Below are 23,092 nucleotides of genomic sequence, written 5' to 3'. Positions count from 1 at the left end.
TACTTCTTGATATAAAGTTCCCGCTTACACAGATGAATGGCTCTGGATTTGTGTCTCTGGTCAGCCGGGCCTAACACAGGGATGCTGAGGCACAAAGATGAAGGCATGCCCCCATCAGAAGCAGACAACAGGCAGAGAGCAGCAGTAAAGAGGTCCCTTTCCCCAGCTCCTCCCCGGTCCTCCTCCTGTCCTGAAAAACCGGCAGCTTCAGGGAGTTTAATCTGAATGCTAGCCTGAGGAAGGATAGAAACAAGGTGGGTTTACCTTGGTTACCTAAGCCCAATACCAGAGAAGTAGGTCCCTGGAAGGCTCCGGACCTAGTAAGCCCAGAGGTCAGAATTGAAATCTGCGAGTCTGGCTCTCTCAGCCAGAGTACGGGACTAAGAGCCATACAGTCGCCAGCTTCTCACACGACTTTGAGGGATGATGGACGGTTCTCCTCAAGGGGCTCACAAAGAAGAAACACGGAACGGCAGCAAAGTTCCGGGGGGGCGGGGGTTGGGGGGGTCACACAATAACAGAATGGCAGATAGATCCAAGAGAAGTGGCGCGGAAATAACTACCTTTGCGATCATGTCAGCTCAGGTTTGCACCTCAGCTTCCACTGCTTCTTGGCTGTGACCTTTGGCAAGTTGACAGACCTCATTCAGCCTGTTTGTGCATCTGTCCCCTTAATTGTCCTGAGTAGAATTTCTGCACATGTCTCATACTACCTTGAAATAGATGAACTTTAAAAAATATATCCTTACTGACAAATGGTTGTTCATGGACCACATCCATCCTGTGCTTGTTTTTATAAATAAAGTTTTATTAGAAAAGGGCCATATGTAGGCAGTATCCAGTTATCTCTGGCTGTCTCTTGCAGAACTGAGTAGCTCCTAAAAGCTAAAAACTTGCTACCTGGCTTTTAAAGAAGTCTAACCCCACACTAAGCAACTCTATAAAAGCCAAGAGGTTTATGTACTGTTCATGGATTCTCCCCCCACTAATATACAAGCAGGCTTCCCAAAATGGGTAGAAATATTCCTTTCTGTTTTAATTGCATTTTCCCCTAGGAATTCTGTAAAGTCCCATGAATACTGAAATAAATACATCAATCTAAAAGACCACTTTAAATACCTGTCCAGGTACCACCTAAATGCAAAGTTCCGCCAGGGATATGGGCGCCCCACTCTGAGACATGCAATCACGAAGATTAAGTGAGTCAACCCTTGTAAGGCTCCTTCCCTTCACCCCACACCACCTACACCCCCTACCCCCTCCAGGGGCAGTTTTGTCAATTCAGTGGTCTTTTCCTTTCTTGTGTGAGGAACTACCTGGAATGACCAGATGATAAGAATAATAACAAAGAATAATTAATTACTTACCAACTAGTATGCCATATACTGTGCTGAACTTTCATCCTCACAAGAAAGTCATGAGGGTAGACATGATTATCCTCCCTGTCTGATTGACGCTTAGGAGAGGTTCGGTACCCAACCCAGGTTCCACAGCCAGCATGCCAGTGTGTAACCCACAGTGCACTGGAGTCAGTCCCCCCCATGGAAACCCAGGTTCCACAGCCAGCATGCTAGTGTGTAACCCACAGTGCACTGGAGTCAGTCCCCCCCATGGAAACCACTCGCTCTGAGTGGCATGGCCGAAACAACAAAAGACTGCTGCCCTAGGATGCCCAGCTTCCAGTTGCTCAGAAATAAAAAATCTGCCAAGGCCACGCAGGCTGAATGATGGGAGATGGCTCAATAAATTAGAATATTATCCAATGACAGAAGATTACACGATGACACATGATATCTTTAAACAATTTCCCTGGCGTGGGGAAATTCCTGTAAAATTTGAAAAGCAGAATGCAAACAGGTATATTTAGTATAATGCCAATTAATTCCAAATGAAATGATCTGCCCATACATCATGAAGAAATGCAGGCAGGAAGTATCATGTATACTACTCATGTATAAGCCGAGTTTTCAGCATTTTTATGGTAAAATCAGGTGCCTCGGCTGAGATCTGGGTTGGCTTATACTAGAGGAGATACAGTATTTCTGGGGGCGAGAGTGCACAGTGCTTTGCTATATTTCCTTTAATACTCCATGCTGCATTCCCATCACATTTAAATGCATGGAATCTGGGTGACCAGATCCTCACTCCAACACTGCAAGGAACCTACTTTCCCCAGGCCTTTTTCCTCCCCTAGTTTCCCGCCAAGAAGGACAAGTTGGCAGATTGCAGGGGGGTCCTCAGTACTAGTTACATCTTGTGTAAGCACTCGATTAAAAACAAGTTGGAAGAAGGCATTCTGACTTGGGAGCAAAGTGCTTCTAGTCTAGACTGGGCTCCATTTTGGGCTGACTTTCTCTCAGTTCATGCTGGGTAATTTTTCTCAGCACAGCATATCTCTGTAGGTCACAGGGATGCCACCCCGTCACACCCGCATACTAAGGTAATGGGGTCATCCTTTCTCATCGACTGGGCCCAAACAAGCAGCTCATGTACAACTTCGAGACACACACTCCAGTTTTGAGTGTCTAGCCCCTCAGCACTCAAGTAGCCCAATGACACGGTGCCCTTGGGACCTCCAAGAGGTAGCAATTGCATGTGGAGCTGCAGAAAGCCTGGTGGGTCAGGAAACAAGACGCCTGCAGTTAACTCCAGGGAAAGGTCCAGAGAAATGTTTTATAAACAAGTAAATTACTGCAATGTCATCCTGAAAGGCCAGATGGTCATGGCTGACCTGGGTCCTGTGGTGACTGGGAAGGCATGCCTGGAGCAATCTGGGCACAGTCCTCTGAACAGAGGCTGATCAAACTAAGGCATTGGATGTACTACCTACACCAAGGAAAGTGGCTCTATGAAGCCCGGATTAAGAGCCCGGGCCAGCTCTCTCTCCATCTGTCACGCTTCAGGCTCCCAACAGCTGGAGAGGCTCATCTTTTTAGAGATAAACAAGCAGTGGCATTTATGATTTAAGATGTCAAACTTGGAAAACACCCACTCATACTCTGAAAACGTGCCCTTCTCTGACTCTGTTGCACTAGGCCAGTCTCTCCTTAGTGCATTCTCCGCCCTAAAGCTGCCCCTCCGGTGAGCCTCAGTACTCTCACCCTCTGGGCTGACAGTGCTCTACTCCCTGGCCTTTCCACCCACTTCTGGCCCAGGCTCATTTCACAGGATGACTGATTCTCCCAGAGCCTTCAGGAATAAACCTTACAGCTCCAGCCAAAGCAGGGTGGAAAGACAAGGGCAGGGCCTTAAGGCGCAGGTGATTATACAGGAAGAGGGCAGAGGGAGCCAGAAGGATGAGTGGAAAGAGTGGGGCTGGCACCCTTGCAAAGGCACAGCCTTGGTCTTGGCCTAATGGCAGGTGTTAGATGATTATTGGTCATCTGGGTTATTGATGCTGCTGTGATCGCTTCCTCAGAAAGCACCTTCAGGGCACAAGTCACACTTACTGCTCCTTTCTAGGAGACGTTCCCTGTCTTGTCTTTTCCCTTCCCTTCTCTCCATGTCACTTCCCTTCTCTTCTCTACACATCACATCCTGTTTCCCTCCCTGCTCCCTTCTCATTCCCTCCTTCTTGCCTACTAGCTGAAATACACCACGCGCACGTTTACTCCTGACATCTACAACCAAACCCAGAGAAGGGTCCGTTTCGGCAGCGGGCTTCCTGGAGAGAGGTTTACGGAAACACTAGAACTGCTAAGCGTTCTACTAGTGTGTCCATACAATATAAATAAAAACAGTCGGGATCTTTCTGGACCAGTTAAAAAAAGATGTGGAAATCCATTTCAAACTAGCATCCTATAGATTTCCATCAGCAATATAAACAAGGAAAAATTCGGGGGTTAAGTTGGTGAAGACATAAAGTGGGAAACTGAGACTAATGAAACACACAGATGGCTCAGATAAAGGGAAAGATGCTAAGACTTCTGGTTGTGTCTCTATACTGTAAAAAAAGCATGATTTCTTGAAGCCAGCCCCAAATTACAGAATACCGAATTGTCTTATTTTATTGTGGTTAAATAATGTATAAACCCAAAGTTAGTGTTTTCATCTTTTAAAAATGTACTACAATTCGATGACTTTGATTAAGCTCCCTATGTTGTGCAACCGTTACAATGATCTCTTTCCAGAAGTTCTGCATCACACAAAAGAGAAACTCAGCATCCCTTAATCAATGACAACCCCCCATTTGCCCCTCCTTCCTTAATATATTTTTGCCTTTAGGAATTTGTTTGGTTCAGATATTTTATCCAAAAGAGGTTATATATTTGTCTTGTGTCAAAATTTGATTTTTTGAGCAGCTTATTAAACTTGTTCTAACTCTTGAAATATGGAAGGATAAAGAACCACACTGAGTGAAATCAACTTATAAAAAGAAGAAACAAGACCTAACCTAACAGGTGTTAACACTTGCCTCAAAATTATCATATTAAAACCAAGGGATATTGGTGCAAGAATAATTGGGAAAACCAAGGAAACACATTAAATGTACCACAGAGGCAGCACAGACACACACCTGTCATAAACCAGAAGTCATGGGAGAAACCGGGATCGTTCAGACATTGGTTTGACTTTGTAGGGATAAAAACAAACTGTATTTCACGATGCATCACACAATGGTGGATGTCAGAGGGATTATAAAATAAATGTAAAAGGTAAAAACAGAAAGTTAGTCATGGAAAATAGATGTGCACACCTTGTGACACAGTGAGAAAGGACTGATTTAAAATGCAACTTGAAACCACAAACCAGAAGGGAAATGATTAAATTATATGCAAAAACTACCGTATATACTCATGTATAAACCGACAAAAAATGTGCTGAAAAACTGGCGTTCGGCTTATACACGGGTCAGTGGTACCCCAGCGAGGTGTAACATCTCACTGTCCCCCCCTCCCCTCCCGCCCCAGGTAACAGAACGAATGCCTTTATCTCCCAGGTGATTGCCCTTTCTCCGTTATTCATTCAAAGCCCCGATGACACTGCAGGGCTTTGAATGTTTGTTTACTCACATCTAACCAACCAGAGCCGTCCTATGACGTGTATCCTTGAATAAGCCTTTTAAAGGATGTGGCATGAAGGGATGTCATCTGGTCAAACCCGACTAACAAAAGGAGGAAATCTCATGAAGCCTGACACAGAGTTAATAGCAAAGTGGGTTCAAGATGCATGGGAAGACATTCCAGAAGCCATGGTGCGGCGTGCCTTCCAGAAATGTAGTATTAGTAATGCTATGGATGGCAGTGAAGATGTGCTTTGTATGAAAATGACAGCAGTGATGGTGATGACGGCGATATCAGTGAGGACAGCGTCTATGATGACCTCACACCAGCTGAAGCTCTGCATTGGGATACGGATGATGATGAGGAATCCAGTTTTGAAGGATTTTAACTCTTTACATTTTAGCTTGGTTGCTGATTGAGCTCAGGGAATAGTACTCTTAAGATATCATTGTTGAGACCTTATTGTTTTTGTTGAACCTATTTCCCACTTAGTGTGCTGGTTTACTAATGTTAAATGACTTGTTGTCCTTTTATTTATGTTTTTTATTTAAAATAAATATTTAAATACATTACCCCACTGATGTCTCAATTTTTAGTAATTTTATTTTCATTTGCTTTGATTATTGAAACTCACCAATAGCTTCTGCATTTCCCACCCTAGGCTTATACTCGAGTCAATCCGTTTTTCTGGTTTCCCAGGTAATCAATAGGTACCTTGGCTTATACTCAGGTAGGCTTATATTTGAGTATATATGGTATATATTTATTTTTTTACATTTTATTAGGGACTCATACAACTCTTATCACAATCCATACATATACATACATCAATTGTATAAAGCACATCCAGACATTCCCTGCCCCAATCATTCTCAAAGCATTTGCTCTCTACTTAAGCCCTTTGCATCAGGTCTTTTTTTTCCCCCTCCCTCCCCGCTCCCAGCCTCCCTCATGTGCCCTTGGTAATTTATACATTGTTATTTTTTCATGTATTGCCCTATCCGGAATCTCCCTTCCCCCACTTCTCTGCCGTCCCTCTCCCAGGGAGGAGGTCACATGTGGATCCTTGTAATCAGTTCCCCCTTTCCAACCCACTCACCCTCCACTCTCCCAGCATCACCCCTCACACCCTTGGTCCTGAAGGTATCATCTACCCTGGATTCCCTGTGCCTCCAGCCCTCATATGTACCAGTGTACAACCTCTGCCCTATCCAGCCCTGTAAGGTAGAATTTGGATCATGGTAGTTGGGGGGAGGAAGCATCCAGGATCTGGGGGAAAGCTGTGTTCTTCATCGGTACTACCTCGCACCCTAATTAACCCATCTCCTCTCCTAAACTCCTCTATGAGGGGATCTCCATTGGCCGACACTTGGGCCTTGGGTCTCCACTCTGCACTTCCCCCTTCATTCAATATGGTGTATATATACATATATATACATACATACATACATATACACACACATATATATACATGTACACACATATATCTGGGTTTTTTTTTGCATGATGCCTTATACCTGGTCCCTTTGGCACCTCGTGATCGCACCGGCTGGTGTGCTTCTTCCATGTGGGCTTTATTGCTTCTGAGCTAGATGGCCGCTTGTTCACCTTCAAGCCTTTAAGACCCCAGATACTATCTCTTTCGATAGCCGGGCACCATCAGCTTTCTTCGCCACATTTGCTTATGCACCCGTTTGTCTTTGGCGAGCGTATCATGGAGGTGTGCAGCCAATAATATGTTTTTTGTTCTTTGATGTCTGATAACTGATCCCTTCGGGACCACGTGATCACACAGGCTGGTGTGTTCTTCCATGTGGGCTTTGTTGCTTCTGAGCTAGATGGCCGCTTGTTCATCTTCAAGCCTTTAAGACCCCAGTCACTATCTCTTTTGATAGCCGGGCACCTTCAGCTTTCTTCACCACATTTACTTGCTCACCTGCTTTGGCTTCAGCAGTTGTGTCGGGAGAGTGAGCATCATAGAGTTCCAATTTAATAAAAGAAAGTATTCATGCATTGAGGGAGTGCTTGAGTAGAGGCCCAAGGTCCTTCCACCACCTTAATACTTGACCTATAAATATAGACACATAGATCTATTTCCCCATCCTCCTATATATATTTGCATGTACATGTCTTTGTCTAGACCTCCATAAATGCCCCTTGACTCCTAGATCTTTCCTCCATCTCCCTTGACTTTCCTCCTGTCCTACTACGATGCTTTGTCCCCACCTGGGCTACAGCTATACCTCTTCTCTACGCAACCTTACCCTTGATCATTCCCCACCAGGCCTGCCACTCCCCCTTCACTACCATTTTGGGTCCCATGTTGTTCCCTTGTCTATTTTTAAGGAGAAGTAAATGAGTGTTGCTTTTCAAAACTATCCTCCATAGATTCCTTACCCTATAAGGAGTTTGATTGATTTGATGTGCAAAAAAAAAAAAAACCTTAGTATTTTCACATCGTATATTTTAAATGATGTTTTATAGTCAGTGAAGGATACTACAGATATTAACAGGCAGGTGACAGTATGGGAAAATATATAGAATATCTAAAAGTTCCAAGAAAGCAAATCCCTTTTGGCACCATGGCACAACACTTGTGGTGCAGTGGAATTGCTTGGCATGGCTCGTCTACCCAGTCTTTGTAACTTCCACCCAGTGACGGGGGGCTCCCTGAATATCAGACATCGAGGCCCCTTAAACCAGGGCCCGGTCAGTGTCGCCCGCTCATTGCGTATGAAGGGAGTCGCCACAGAGGTATAAACAGAGGACGCTCATGACCATCAAGACAAAAGAGCCACCAGTAAAATGGGGGGGGGGGGGGGAAATCCCTGACTGAAGTGACCCAAGCACCAGAGTCCGCGGCACTGACACCATGAGACAGAGCAGAGGCGCAGCACAGACCGTGAAACAGAGTGATGGGCTTCTCAGCCCACAGACTAAGGAAAGCTGCCTGACTTAGGGCAGGATGCTGACCGGCAGAGTAAGGTATCCTGTAAGCATTTTATCAATGCTAAAGCAGCTTTTTAATACTTGCCCAAGAAAGACAGAGACCAATGAGTCCTGTGGCCAAGGAGCTAAGTACCAAAAAGCTGTGGCTGCTGAAATGGCTGAAGAGCCTCGGACTATATCCTTCATGCTCTCTGATCATGACTAGTGATAACCTACCAACTTTCCCAATAAAACTCTCATTATGACTATTTTCCGTAAGTTGTGTGTGGCTATTGTGGAATCCAACAGAGAATGGAGTGCCATGGAAGGGATGATGAGTGTCAGAATAGGGTAAAGAGTGGAGGCACATCTGACTTCAGTCTCATATGACTCGGTCTTGGGCAGATGTAGAACTGGATTCTCTTTTCCCCTTGTAAGCTGGAGGTCAGAGGTGGCCATCATGCCACTTTTTCAGCACTTGACTGGTTACCAAAAGGTTGGAGATTCCAACTGAGCAGCTCCTCTGCAGGGGAGAGATGTGGAAATCTAACTCCATAGCTATTACAACACTGAAGGGCCACTCCAAGGATGTATGAAGCTAACAAAGACTTACTATCGAGATGGTAGAGTGCACAGAAAATATTGCAACAATATTGCCTTTTAATGGGTGAAGGCTAGGAACAAGTAACTTAAGGAAGAGGAAATCTGACAGGCATATGTAGAGATGCTTACACTCGTGACTTATAGAAATGGAAACAACAAGGAACAGTCGTTTTGTATTTACTGGATTGACAAAAGCAGAAAGCCGGGTAATGGTGCGAGCGCCCAGGGATGGAGACATCCTCACACAGGACTGTGAGGAATGTGGACTGGCCACTCCGGGGAAGCAGATGAGGGGACTGTTCTAAGGCTATGCAGCCCTTCAGGGCAGCAACTGCCCTCCTGGCTATATCTCCAAACCTTTTCCACACAGAGGCACTTGCACAGATAAGTTCCTTGTGGCAGTGTGTGGTGAGAAGAGTCGCAGGCTTTTGGGGGGCAGGGGGGGGTTCTGGGGGGGAAGTAGGGGGACTGGCATCCACCAGAGAATCAGAAATCAGGGAGACACCATCCGAGACAGCGATCTAGAATTACGCGTAGTAAGGCAGGTGGCTCTTATCAGAACCATGTAGGACCAAAGTGAGAAACAGAACAAGACAGACAAGATAAATAACCACTAATAAACATTGAAAGCACAGGCAGATGAAAAAGGCAAGCGCAATGCCCAGAAACACAGTTTTAAAGTGCACCTTAGCATGACGGTCTATAAGGAAGGAAAGAAAAAGGAATGGGGAAGAGGATTCAAATCCTGAAAGAAGCGAACAAATAGTAGAGGGGCCTGGTATGCAACGGTGACTGTGACCGCCATGCACTGGGGCCGTGTGACGAATTCACACCTCCGGACTGTGGTCTAAGAGAGAAGGGGAAGACGAGTGGCGAGAGGAAAGGCTCTGCAAATAAAGGCCTGTGACCGAGTAGCCTCCATCTTCTTTCTGGTGCCGGGTCATTTGGAGAATACCAGCATTTCCCAGATTTTACTTCTGGCCTGCGTTACACCCAGCAGGGACAGGCAGTGATTTGTTCTGCGGTACCCAGGTCCGCCATGATTCAGGGGCACCTGGCAAGCAGTGTGTGCCAAGAGACTCCATGTGAAAAGGGCCAAAATAAAAAATGTCCCCAAAGGAATGTCCTTTTGCCACAGCGTGAGGATCTACAGCCAAATGCATGCATTCAAAAGTTCCCACGAAACTTTCTTGGGGGTGGGGAGGGAAGATGGTTAGGTATTTGAAAATTGGATGCTGAAGGTAAAAATCTCAATGCTGTCGCTTATAATTTCCCAGCAGATGAAATTCAGGACGGGTAGATCTATAGAGACAGTAACTAGATAGGAGCAGGGGGGGGGGAGCACGGGGGAGATGGAGTGCTAACAACAGTGAGCACAAGAAGAAAATGTTCTGAAATTGATTGTGGTGATGACTGCACGGGTAACTTGCAAGGCGGGTGAAATATATGTCAATAAAACTACTTTTGTTTCAAAAGTCTCGGTCCTAGACTAAGGGAGTTAAAGAACCCCGGAATCCAAGACAATGGTGGCACCTAGCCTGGTGGGTTGGGATGGAGAGAAAACTGAAACATCACTGCAGTCAGGAGTCAGAGGACAATTTCCAATGGGCGGGGCTAAGAAAAACATGGAGAAAGGAGGTCTTATGCCAAATGACACTGGGAAGCATCAACCCAGGACTCTCTACGCTGCCTTGGCTCTCTTGTAGAATGGTGTTTGTACTGTTGGCTGAATCCTTTAGAAAAATAATTTCTATCTAATTCTGAAAAAGCAGCCAATATTTTCAGCCCCTTTCTATACACCCAGTTACTTGAAGAAAGGGTCAGGCTCAGTAGCTATTGGAGGCTGGCCCCTCACCTCCCTCTGTGCATGATAGGATGCATGGCAAATGTCTGCTTCCCAAAGCGTAAGTCTAGGCGTGGCTCTCTCCTTAGGGAAAGAGATGGTCCTCTGGAGATTTTCGGAGTCCGGCAGAACTTGCACGAAGCTGTGTCCCCTGAGTTGGCCAGCCTCAGTCTTCTCATCTACAGGGTGGGTCTTCTCATCTACAGGGTGCCCTAGCTCACAGGCACTAAAGGAGAGACTGTGTGTAAAACATGCTGAGAGCCTGATACAAGTGATCACTGGCCATTATTAGACAACAGATCCTCAGCGTAGGCAAGGATACAGATAGGGGACTTTTAAAATGTTTTTATAACATTAAGTATTTACTTGAAAATATATTCCTTTGTTAAAATTTGGAAGAGGGGAAGGGAGAGAGAACTACCTCCTCTTCCTTGTATAAAGGCCTCTCTTCAAACCAGCCATTCCAAATCATATAAAAATAAAAATATATAAAATCCTGGTTTTAAAAAATCCATGTTTTGGAGAAAACGCAGAGGGAAATCTCAGTAAAACGGTTTTGACATAAAAACAGTGTGTTTTTCTGTCTATATAGGGAGGCAGTGTTGTACGGATTTTCCCAGAAATCATGGTCAGGCCACCTTTGATGATTTTTGTCCTCCCTTTCCAGGTGGGTCATACAAGGCAAGGGGGCAGGACTGCCTGTGTCCTCTTACAGCAACCTCGACGGAATTTGTTTGTTCTCCATGCACTGAGGAGATCATCTGCCCAAACTCTCCTCCACCTGCGGCACTTTCATTTTAATCCCTTCACCGCTACGGGGTTGCACGCGGCCTCGGAAATCACGATGAACAGTCATGTCAGCGCCAGTGGCCAGCAGCCAAGGAAAGGTGCGGTACTCTCGAGGCTGCCTGGAGTTCCTTCCATCAACAAGGGATATTATTTCTTACTTCACCATCCCTCTCACCCCTCCACAAAGGCAACAAAGACCACAGTTCTCAAGCAATGCTTGGAGCATGACTGTACAAAAGGCAAAGTCAATTCGGGCTCCTCCCCCCGCCGCCCAGCGGGGTAGGCCTGTTGGAGTAAATGATTTTGAAAGCGGCGGCTGGAGCTGGGATGGAATGAGCAAGGTCAATGGAAACACTTTGTAAAGTGTGAAGGGCTATAGATATGGAACGTGTCCTCACAGCCTTCACAGGCAAGCTGCCAACCAAACCCACCAGCCACTCCATGGGAGATGTATGTCAGAGTCTGATTAAAGACCACAGGCTTGGAAACCACATGGGGCAGTTCCACTGGATCCTAGAGGGTCACTCACTGGACAGTAACAGGTAATGGGTAACAAGCCCACAGCACCTCCTGGTGGTTCATCCCAGGCAGCAACTTCTCTAAACCCCAACCAAGCCCTGCTTTCTACAAAATGACCCAAGCAACATACTTACTCCCTTCGCTCTGACTGTCCTTGTTTGAGTTGTAAACCTGGAAGAGAGAAAATAAAAACTTACTTATAGGCTTTTTACACCATTTTATAGGTTCACTGAAATAAACCCATCACCTTCCTTCTGGTTTGCCTTCCCCCTCTCCCTAGGTCATGCTATAAGGCAGCAACTTCTGGCCGAACTCCAAACCCGAACCACTTTCTAGAATGATCTACTTTCCAGTATTCTCTTCAACAGTTTTTATGCAACTCTGCTTCAGAATCACCTGTGGAACTTGAGTGTTGTTTTTTTAAAAAACAAAACACAGGACAGTTATTTTTTCAAAGAAGCAAATAAATGTGTATGTCTAAAAATAAAAAAGGACCACATGTTAAAACTTAGTTAATACTCAATTAAGCACCTCATACCAGGCAATGTGCTAAGAACTTCCCATAAATGACCTCATGTGTTAAATAGGAATTGTTATTAGCATCACTTAACCAATGGGGAGGTGGCCCTGATGGCCTAGTGGTAACGCACTGGGCTGCCGCCAACTAACTGTGAGGGCAGCAGTTCAAACCCCCAGCTGCTCTGTGGAAGAAAGAGGAGGCTTTCTACTCCTGTACCGTCAAGAGTTACAGTCTCAGAGACTCACAGGAGAAGTTCTACCGGGCCCTGCAGGGTCACTGTGATGCTGACAGCAGTGAGTTTGCAGTGCAACGGGTACTCTGTAGCCAAGAGGTGGACTAAGATCTCCCCACTACACTAGTAAGCGACGACACAGGGAAAATGACACACGACAAACCGTTAGTGTAACATGGGAGAACAGGCCTACTCACTTTTTACTTCATATACTTTGAAAAATTACACCGTGATCAGGAGCATGTATTATTTTTACCATGAATATCCCATATAGCATGCATTGAACACCGAGAAAAGAAAGAGCCCAATATCAAACGGACAGTGGCCCACCACAGGGGCTGGCCAAGTGCTATTTCTTCCTGTGAAGGGCCAGACAGTAAATGCCTCACTTCGATTCGAGAGCCACGAGCAAATCTAAGGATCGGATGTGGGAACTCACAGCATGAGATGAAACACGGGTTTTCACAGATATTTTGCCTCCAGCATTAAAAGGGGCTGCAACGGCACTCACTGACGACAATGTTCTCTTGGCTTTCAGGCCCACTAGTGGAACACGGGGCTCTTTTTGGAGAGGGAAGACAGCATTTAACAAACTGGGGGTTGAGAGATGGCATTTCCGAATATCAAATCAATTACAAGTATTTGTCTGTAAATACCACAGTTAGCTCAGAACATATAAGTGTATACGGGATTTGGCAGTAGGCCATTTGATCTCCTGTCACTAATAAGTGAGATGTACCCTCTTGAAAAAGAACAGGAAAATGCCCTCAACTCTTCTCTGGTCATGATGAGTCTGTGGTTCAAAGGTAAATGGGGAAAAGGGCCTTACAACTAAAAATATAAATAAAAGCTACTCCTAGTGATTGTGATAGTACCCTCAGTGGAAAGCCATTTCCTGGAGTCCAGGGAACTCAAGCCATGCATCTCTGAAAAGAGCCATTAGCTCAAAAGAGGATTTTCCACCTGCTAGGAAATATGATAGGAAACGGCTGATGGGCGGAGAGCTGGTAATTGGGTCCAACTTGGCCTCTCACTGAGCTAGTCCCTGAACCTCTCTGAGCCTCTACCACCTTCACCTGTAAATGGAAGGAGCTGCCCAACAAGACCTTTGCATTATCAAATCCAGACCAAGCACCAGTTTTATTATGAAGGCCATCTATTTTCTAAAGAAGATTAAAGCTGGCCAATCAATTACTGATGGTCAGAAAAGGTTTCTGTACTTAAGGATTTTCAGATGAATGAAAAGTTACCAGTGTTTAGACTTGAAAACATTTCTAGTATCTAGCAGTCCACACTATGATGATTTTGGCTTGACCATCGGTCATTTTATCTCGCCGAGCCTTAACTCAAATTTAATTTTTTAGACAAATTGGGGGTAATGATACGTATCCTGCTTAGTTATCCCAGGGTCATTATGAGGATTCAAGTAGGTTATTAAAGAAAAAATATATTGTCAATTCTAAAGCACAACACATACACCAGCTCTTTATCCTATATTATGGGGGAAAGAATTCCTTCATATTCAAGGGGTTTGGGAGTAGGGCAAAAGTCACCACAAAGTCTGGGTGGAGGCTGGCAGCAAGTCTGTGTTCACTTCGACCTGTTACAGGGAACACCGCCACCTGTTCCCTTTGGCCAGCACCTCAGTCATCCACAAAAATGACGAGTCTGCAGTGGGTCATGATTTCAAATCAAATTCCAGAGAATGGCAACGGGACTGAGACTGCAGTGAAAGCTCCGCGTGGACCAATGTTCTTGCCTCTGCTTGCATTGGTTTAGTCATCAGGCTATCAAACAAGGGCAGCTGCCACGGAGAGCCTTGGCCACCTCATGAATGGGTCGGTTCTAAAATGACTGGCTGCACTTTCATTTGTGTATTTGGCATGCATTCTCAGGTAATAACTGAGGGCCTCTAATGGCCAGGCAGTGTTCTGCATGTTGGAAAGCCTGTTCTTGTGGAACCTGCCAACTGATGACGAAAACAGACATAAACAGACAAACACAATTATTTCCTGGAAGATTCAGTAGACCCCTGAGAGGCAGGGGTGGGTGGTAGGTGGTGGGGAGGGTACTGCGGATCTTTGTTCAGAGCAAAGCTGCCCGATGGGGTGATATTTGCATGTGACCTCGATGATGAGCAGGGGTTCCTTGGGAATACTTGGGGCCTTTGCCAACAGTAAATGTAGTCAGCGCCTGGACATGAAGAGAAACACATGCAGCAAAGGGAAGGTCGGTGTGCTTGGCAATCCGTGCAGGGCAGCGAGCGTCAGAGTGAGGTTGGTGTACGAGGGGGAGGGCAGAGAATGAACCCTGGAGAGTCTTGCAAGAGCCAAGGACACTGTCCCATGGTGGTGGGCACTCATTCATGCGGGTGGGTTAGACAGGGTAAGGGAAATGCAGAGAATGTGACTCTTTTGGCAAGTCTTACTTTCCATCATCACCGATCCTTGCACGGTTCCACTAAATTCACATACGATATCTAGAGCAGTGGTTCTCCACCTTCCTCATGGTGCCACCCTTTCAGACAGTTCCTCATGTTGTGGTGACCACCCCCCAACCATAACATTATTTTTGTTGCTACTTCATAACTGTAATCTTGCTACTGTTATGAATCGGCAACCCCTGGGAAAGGGTCTTTTGACCAACAAAGGGGTCGCGACCCACAGGTTGAGAACCACTGCTCTAGAGCAACGCGCACCTAACCCTAAATGGCACCCCCACAGGAGTCTCAAAACACGAGGCTGTCAGTCTCCTATTACAAGGGGAGTTTGTGCCAAAACACTTTTTTTTTTAAAACGCTTTATTAGGGGCTCATACAACTCTTATCACAATCCATACATATACATACATCAATTGTATAAAGCACATCTGTACAGTCTTTGCCCTAATCATTTTCTTTTTTTTCTCCTCTTTTCTTTTTTTACATTTTATTAGGGACTCATACAACTCTTATCACAATCCATACATATACATACACCAATTGTAATAAAGCACATCCATACATTCCCTGCCCCAATCATTCTCAAAGCATTTGCTCTCCACTTAAGCCCTTTGCATCAGGTTCTCTTTTTTTTCCCCCTCCCTCCCCGCTCCCCCCTCCCTCATGTGCCCTTGGTAATTTATACATCGTTATTTTGTCATATCTTGCCCTATCCGGAGTCTCCCTTCTCCCCCTTCTCTGCCGTCCCTCTCCCAGGGAGGAGGTGGTCACATGTGGATCCTTGTAATCAGTTCCCCCTTTCCAACCCACTCTCCCAGCATCGCCCCTCACACCCTTGGTCCTGAAGGTATCATCCACCCTGGATTCCCTGTGCCTCTAGCCCTCATATGTACCAGTGTACAACCTCTGCCCTATCCAGCCCTGCAAGGTAGAATTCGGATCATGGTAGTTGGGGGGAGGAAGCATCCAGGATCTGGGGGAAAGCTGTGTTCTTCATCGGTACTACCTCGCACCCTGACTGACTCATCTCCTCTCCTAAACCCCTCTATGAGGGGATCTCCAGTGGCCGACACTTGGGCCTTGGGTCTCCACTCTGCACTTCCCCCTTCATTCAATATGGTATGTATATATACATATATAGGTATATATACATACATACATATATTCTTTTGTGTGTGTGTGTGCCAAAACACTTTCCTTCAAGGTTTCCGGAGTCTTGGGAGAGTCCCTCCTGGAACGCCCAAGTATTCCCCAAGTGGGAGGCAGGTGAGAGTCATGTGCGGCACATTCCTCCGACACCAGACAATGAAGCCCTGTCTGGTTTGGGCCAGAGAGCTAAAGAGAATGTGTTTTGAAATGAAGGTAGCAAACCATGGCGGCTAGGATTGTGACTGTACCACACAAGGCAGGCCCAGAGTGCAGAGCACAATCTCTCCCCCACACAGATGCCACAGGGGCAGGAGAAGGTCAAGGGGAGAGCCTCTGGTTGCCATGCTGCATCCGCTGTCATGTCAAACGTGTGACCTGGGTTGACTGCGTGTGCTACGCCCATGTGACAGATGTGCAGTCTGTGGCTCAGAGAGGCCACACAGCTTGGCTAAGAACAGAGCTTCTAAGTGGTCCAGCATCCTAAGCTGTCTCTCAGAAGGTGTCCCAGTCCTCTCCTGCCTTTCCAGACAATGACAAACACTAGTAGTGTGAAGTCAGCTCACCAACCGTTTCCCTTCTGGCCAGGGCAAAGAAAGGGCATCCAATGGCCAGTGTTCGCTCTGGAAAAATCTGTGTACCTCACAATACCCTTATGATTAGCAGAAAACCCTAGATTTATGAAGCATAGTTTGCCTTTCCTTAAACCTCTCAATCCGCTGCATCAGACTTCGTTAAAGTATTAAAGAACAAAGATGTCACTTTGAAGACTAAGGTGAACCTGATAAGCCCAGCTATTGCATTTTCAACAGTTATATGCATTAAAATCTAGACAATAAGGAAAACCAACCACACCCACACACAGTGTCATCTTTGAATTATGACACTGGCAGAGAATATTGAAGCTACCTTGGACTGCCAGAGACAAACAAATACCATATATACTCTTGTATAAGCCGCGTTTCTCAGCACAAAAAATGTGCTGAAAAACTGGGGTTTGGCTTATCCAGGGGTCAGTAGCGTGAATGGATGTCATCTGGTCAAGCCCAACTAACAAAAGGAGGAAATCTCATGAAGCCTGACAGAGTTAATAGCAAAGTGGGTTCAAGATGCATGGGAAGACATTCCAGAAGACATGGTGCGACGTGCCTTCCAGAAATGTAGTATTAGTAATGCTATGGATGGCAGTGAAGATGTGCTTTGTATGAAAATGACAGCAGTGATGATGAGGACAGCGTCTATGATGACCTCACACCAGCTGAAGCTCTGCATTGAGATACGGATGATGATGAGGAATCCAGTTTTGAAGGATTTTAACTCTTTGCGTTTTAGCTTGGTTGCTGATTGAGCTCAGGGAATAGTACTCTTAAGGTATCATTGTTGAGACCTTATTGTTTTTGTTGAACCTATTTTCCACTTAGTGTGCTGGTTTACTAATGTTAAATGACTTGTTGTCCTTTTATTTATGTTTTTTATTTAAAATAAATATTTAAATACATTACCCCACTGATGTCTCAATTTTTAGTAATTGTATTTTCATTTGCTTTGATTACTGAAACTCACCAATAGCTTCTGCATTTCCCACCCTAGGCTTATACTCGAGTCCATCCATTTTTCTGGTTTCCCAGGTAATCATTAGGTACCTTGACTTATACTCGGGTCGGCTTATACTCAAGTGTATATGGTATGTCTTGGAGAAGTGCAGCTAGAAAGTCTCTTAGACTTCATCTCATGCTTTGGGTAGGCTATCAGGATAGACCAATCCCTAGAAAAGGACCTCATGCTTGCAGAGGGTCAGGAGAAAACAGGAAGCCCTCAATGAGGTAAACTGACATATGGCCGCAGCTGGGGATAAAACATAGCAATGGTGAGGGCGCACAGGCCCGGGGTGGTTCGTTCTGTTGTGTGTACGTGAATCAGTTCAATGGCACCTAACAGTGGAAGCCCCTCACGAGCCTCTGACTGGACTGGACAGACCCTAGCTCTCCCAGGTCAACTCGAGGGGCCACAGTGTTCTCTAAACACTATTTCTCTGATCCGTTTAACTAGTGCTCCAGGGAGAAAGCACATTTAAATGTCTTAGTCCTAGGGATTTGTATACCTTCATGTGTGTAGGTTTGAGTTACTGCTGCATATGGCACATAAATATAATCTACTCATATGACAATGAATACAAATATTCACACAAACATTATAAATGCAGCTGTTTATTTTCAACTATATGCTCTAGAGAATCAAAATTATGTGTGATTCTCTTCTCAGGTCCACCTGAGAAGCCATTACGCAATCATTACAACAGTAACGCGTTAATAATAATGAGGACAATGAGTTTTTTAACCGGCTTTGTGTCAGGCACCACGCCGCGCCCTCTACACGGATTATCTTGATCAAGCCTCATGGCAGCACAAGTGTCCCAGTATATGGCAGAGGAAACTGAGGCCTCAACCAGGAGGTCAGGTCACTTGCCCAAGATTAGGCAACTGGAAGCCATCAGAGTCTAGACAGGAACTCCCAGTCTGCCTCCAGAGCTCAGGCTCTTCACCACTAACCACATGATAAATACAACACTGTGATGATGGTGGCGATAAAGGTGATGCCACACAGTGGGCAGCTGAGGAAGGTGAGTCACTGGAAGAAAGACAGTGCCACGGCAGAGAGAAAACGAAACTGGGAATGACCTTGTAACACCAGCTTGGAGCATTCGCCACCAAGCCATGCAACCAGCAGGCCTCCAATGTGCAAGTCAACACTTCATCAGCGCGCCAAGCCACAGGTCTAGATCCCGAAGATAAACAGCAGGGCACAATGTGGGTCTTAGATACAAATCACAGGGCATTCTAATTTTACGAGCCTTTTATCCAGCAGCTACAATGGGAGCACAATGAAAAAAATCCAGCTGGCGAGGAACGCCTTCATATGCTTCCTCTGTACTGAGAAGGGATTTTGCAATAAATTCTGTTCACTGCTGAGCCAATTCGATGTACAGCTCCCTAGAGAATCAGGAGAAAATACACAGTCATTCGGATTCCCAGAATTTTTCTATGTGCAACTTTTATTGCCGTTATCCGGACCTCGCTGAGAAAGCACAGGGAGGAATTCAGGAAATCATACAAGCATAAATTAAAGGCATAAATAAAGCAACTATGAGAGAAAACAATCTCCTTTTTTCTTCTGACACACATTAGCACTTGGCCACATCACACTTGGGAGCAAAATCGGCACAGAATGAAGGTGTTGGGGAAAGTAGATTCACAGGCAAATTTATTTTAAAGTGCTTCTCCATTATAAATACTACCACCTTTACCCACACTATGAATCCCTACGGCGTGCCCTTTCCAGCTTCCTAGGCCATCCAAGCCCAGCGTGAAGTGTTATGCGCCAGTCTCTCAGAACCTGCACACACTAGTTCTAATCAGATGCTGACACACACCCCACCGGCCCCGCCCCCACACCTCATCCCTAGGGCTGCTCTTCTGCATCATCTCCGTCAATGGTGACAGACTTGTAGCCATCTGTGGCTCGAGTTCACAGTCCAGCTCCACCACTTACTGGTTACATATTCCAATCATTCCACAGCTCCAAACCCGAAGCATGCCCCCTGTAAAACAAGACCCAACTATGTCCTACTTCTTGAAGCTTTCTGAGAACTAGGTAATATGCACATACAAACTATTTCACCCAGAGCTCAAGTGCCAAGCTCATGGCCACTGCATTGACGCTGACTCAGAGCAACCCTACGGCACTGGGTCGGGTAGACCTGCTCTGTGAGTTTCCAAGGCTGGAACTCTCGAAGGGAAAAGAAAGCCTCATCTCTCTCCCCTAACCCAGATCACAGGACATAAATACTCCACTCCATACTCACTGCCTTTGAGTCAATTCTAACTCGGTTATTCTATACATCAGACCTTCAGAGACTCTAAATCTTTGTGGGTGCAAAAAGCGTCATCTTTCTCCTGAAGAGCAGCTGGTGGGTTTGGAATAGCTGACCTTGCAGTTAGCAGCCCAGTGCTTACGCCACGCGGCCACCGAGCTCCTTGACATTCATCATTCTCACTGACATGTTCCTTCTTCCATTTCTTCCCACTTTTTGTTAATTAAAAAAAAAAAAAAGGAAAACGTTCCTGGTGTTGGAAGGTTATAGGACAAATGGCTAAGAATGAAAATGAAATCTGAGGGTGCCAGTGGCATGAATCTCAGTATTGTAGTATTATAATTCCACCAATAAAGGAAATTGATATGACTACAAAAAGAAGTTGATCTAAGCCAACTTTTAGATCTCTCTCTCATTCATGAGTATCTCTCCTTCATTGCGGTCAAAACTAAACACCACCACCTCCCACCAACCACCTTCTATCACAGTGTGTCCAGTGCTGTACTAAGTGTTTACGGGCACTGTTGGACTTTATACTCAAAGCTTAGGAGATGCATAACCACCCCCCCCCCTATTTCATAGTACTGCAAAGATTAATCAACTTTCAAAAGACCGTATGGCTAACAAGTGGTAAACCAGGACTTGAACTAAGCAGAGCCTCCTAGACTGGACTCGGTATTCAACCATGACATCACCCAACATCTCCACCCAGCCCAGCTTCCCAGTGGCAAACAGCTTGGCAAGCAGAGAAGTCATAAGGAGCTAGGCAGTAATTAACATGGTAACAATGCCACCATTATGCAAGAACAAAATTCCCAACCAATTTAAAACACAACAGCAATTCTACAAACTTCCAATTAATATAAGGAGAGCAGTAATTGAAAAACCACAACCAGCTTGAAACAACACGTTAGGATGCCCAAAACATCCTTCCTAAAAACTGTGAGCACATTCAGGGCGAGGACTGGCCAGCACTGCCAAGGACTGGGTGGCAGACAGACTTCTCTGGAGCACATTAGAGGACTTGGCACAGTCTAATCACGCTCTAAATTTAGAAACTTTTAATAACAACCCAGAGAAGTTACCAGTCAAACACCCTTGGTCTGTGGAACTGCTGCTGTTGGTGGCCAGGCTATTGGTTCCATAACAGAATGAAAAGCTGCCCAGCCCGAAGCCATCCGCATAAGCACACCATATTTGAGCACATTATTGCAGCCACAGTGTCAATCCATCGCATTCCTGTGTGACTCTCCACTTCATCGCCTCCCAAACCAAATTGATTATCATCAGGTCAATAAGCACTCAGACAGAGCAAAGGGTTTCCAAGGCTGTGAATCTTGAGGGAGGCAAACTCTGGTGTCTTTTCCCATGGAGCAGCGGGTGGGCTGAGCCCCTGACCTTTCAGTTAGCCACCAAGCTTTGAACCATGTGTGTGCTAGGACTCTTTCTGTAAAATACGATTTCTTTTAGCTATCAGTCTTTCCCGATAATATGCCCAATGTCAGCAAGACAAAGTGAGTCTTGCTTCTAAGGAGCATTCTGGCTGTACTTCATCAAAGAGTAATTTGTTCTTTCTTCTAGTGGTCCAGGGCATACTCAGTATTCTTCACCAACACTATTTTTTCCTTTGGTATCAATCCCTAGGCTTCCTTTTCCAATGCTCAGTTGTCATGTGCATATGAGGCACTTGAAAGAACCATGGCTTGGGACTGGTGCAACTGAGCCTTCAAAGTGACATCTTTTCTAATATTTTTAAAGAGGTCTATGGAAGACAACCCCTAAGGTCCCAGCAGCAGATTTGACTCTTTAGACCAGGAAGACCTTCTCTTCCCACCAACGGGCCATAGATCTGACTCCAGAAAGCTGTGCAAACTCTTTGCATCTTGAACATGTTGCAGCATAGCTTAGAATTAAAGAAGGATGTGCCTCAACTCCAGGGCTCAGAGCTTGGTAGCTAGATATTCTTCCCATCCAAACTGGATCCCTCATCACCTGGGCCATGGAATAGAATGGAATGTGCTCACGAAAAGGGTAAGCATTGCTCCCCCCCCCCCCTCAGTTCCCACAACTCCTTGTGGCTTGCCCTTGCACGGACACCACATTACACTTGACCTCTTAGGGAAGCTCCCTCAAAAACGAAGTTAAAATTTTTTGATGGCTCTTCCTTCCCAGTGACCTATTTATTCCTCACTCATTGTGAAGCCCTTGTTTTCCACCCACAGAATTACATAGTGTTCAGTCTCCCGCACATGGCGGAGCACTCCAGCACAGATACTTCCACTGATTTCCCAGTCCCTGCAGTGCAATCCTGCGTGATCTGATGCCACCACTTGCTGCCCCCCATGCCCACAGCTCTTTCTCTAGGAAGAGCATGGCACAGAATCCCCAGCTCCACCGAGCATGCTCTACGCCAGCTCTTCTTGATGAGAGTCAAGTCGCTCTCAACCTTTCTGGCAGTGATTCTTTTAATCCTGGCAGGATGTCAGAACCAGCCAATTTTCTAGTCACCGAAACTGCATAGCAATCAGCCAATACTCACAAAGTCTTATACACCTTATTTGCTTTGTAAACTATCCAATCTCTTTATAAGATCAAGACCCAGAAATCATCTCAGATCTGCGAACGCAGGACCAAAAAAGGCCACGTGTAAAGAGAAACCCCATTGCACCCTACACGGCCTTTCTTTTTCCAAGGCTACCACTTCTTCATCCTCGGGATTCGGCCACGCCCACCGCAAGCCCACGTGATTCGGGTGACGCTAATCCTACAAAGAAGGGATGCATCTGATTTACAGTGCTGGAGAAAACCATATTGAAATCTCATGCACTGCCTGAAGAACCCCAAAGCAGTCTTGGAAGTGTATCCAGGAAGTCCCTTCAAAGTGAGGATGGCAAGGACATGTCCTCAGAAGAGAGCAGTCTTTGGAGAAACAAAATCATACTTGGTAGAAGTTCCTGGAAAAACCCTTGGCAAGCAGACTGGCACATGGACTGCAACAACTGACTGAAACTGAACACGTGGGAGGCTGGCCCAGGACCAGGTGGTGTTCTGTTCTGTTGTGCAGAGGGTCACTGAGAGTCATGCTCCAACTCCGAGGCACCGGCACGAAGCGGAAATGCTGAGCACGGTGCTTGCAGAAAGTGACAGTGTACACTGGACGCTCTAAATCCCTTTCTCAGCATAACTCCAGCCTCCCTG

General features: G+C 45.7%; 1 protein-coding gene across 3 annotated transcripts in view; it reads right to left on the bottom strand.

The window, feature by feature from the left end:
* ARHGAP26 (Rho GTPase activating protein 26) overlaps window positions 1–23,092 on the bottom strand; it is a 522,575-nt gene that overhangs the window by 228,368 nt on the left and 271,115 nt on the right. For all 3 annotated transcript variants that reach the window (XM_075541756.1, XM_075541758.1, XM_075541757.1), the window contains exon 12: window positions 11,820–11,856. In XM_075541756.1, the coding sequence (XP_075397871.1) occupies window positions 11,820–11,856 (37 nt within the window). The remainder of the gene's footprint in view (window positions 1–11,819; window positions 11,857–23,092) is intronic.

Source organism: Tenrec ecaudatus, chromosome 2 (assembly GCF_050624435.1).
Source record: "Tenrec ecaudatus isolate mTenEca1 chromosome 2, mTenEca1.hap1, whole genome shotgun sequence".
NCBI classification, from domain to species: domain Eukaryota; kingdom Metazoa; phylum Chordata; class Mammalia; order Afrosoricida; family Tenrecidae; genus Tenrec; species Tenrec ecaudatus.
The sequence above is the reverse complement of the archived record's forward strand: the minus strand, read 5'-3'. Positions and strand labels throughout refer to the sequence as shown.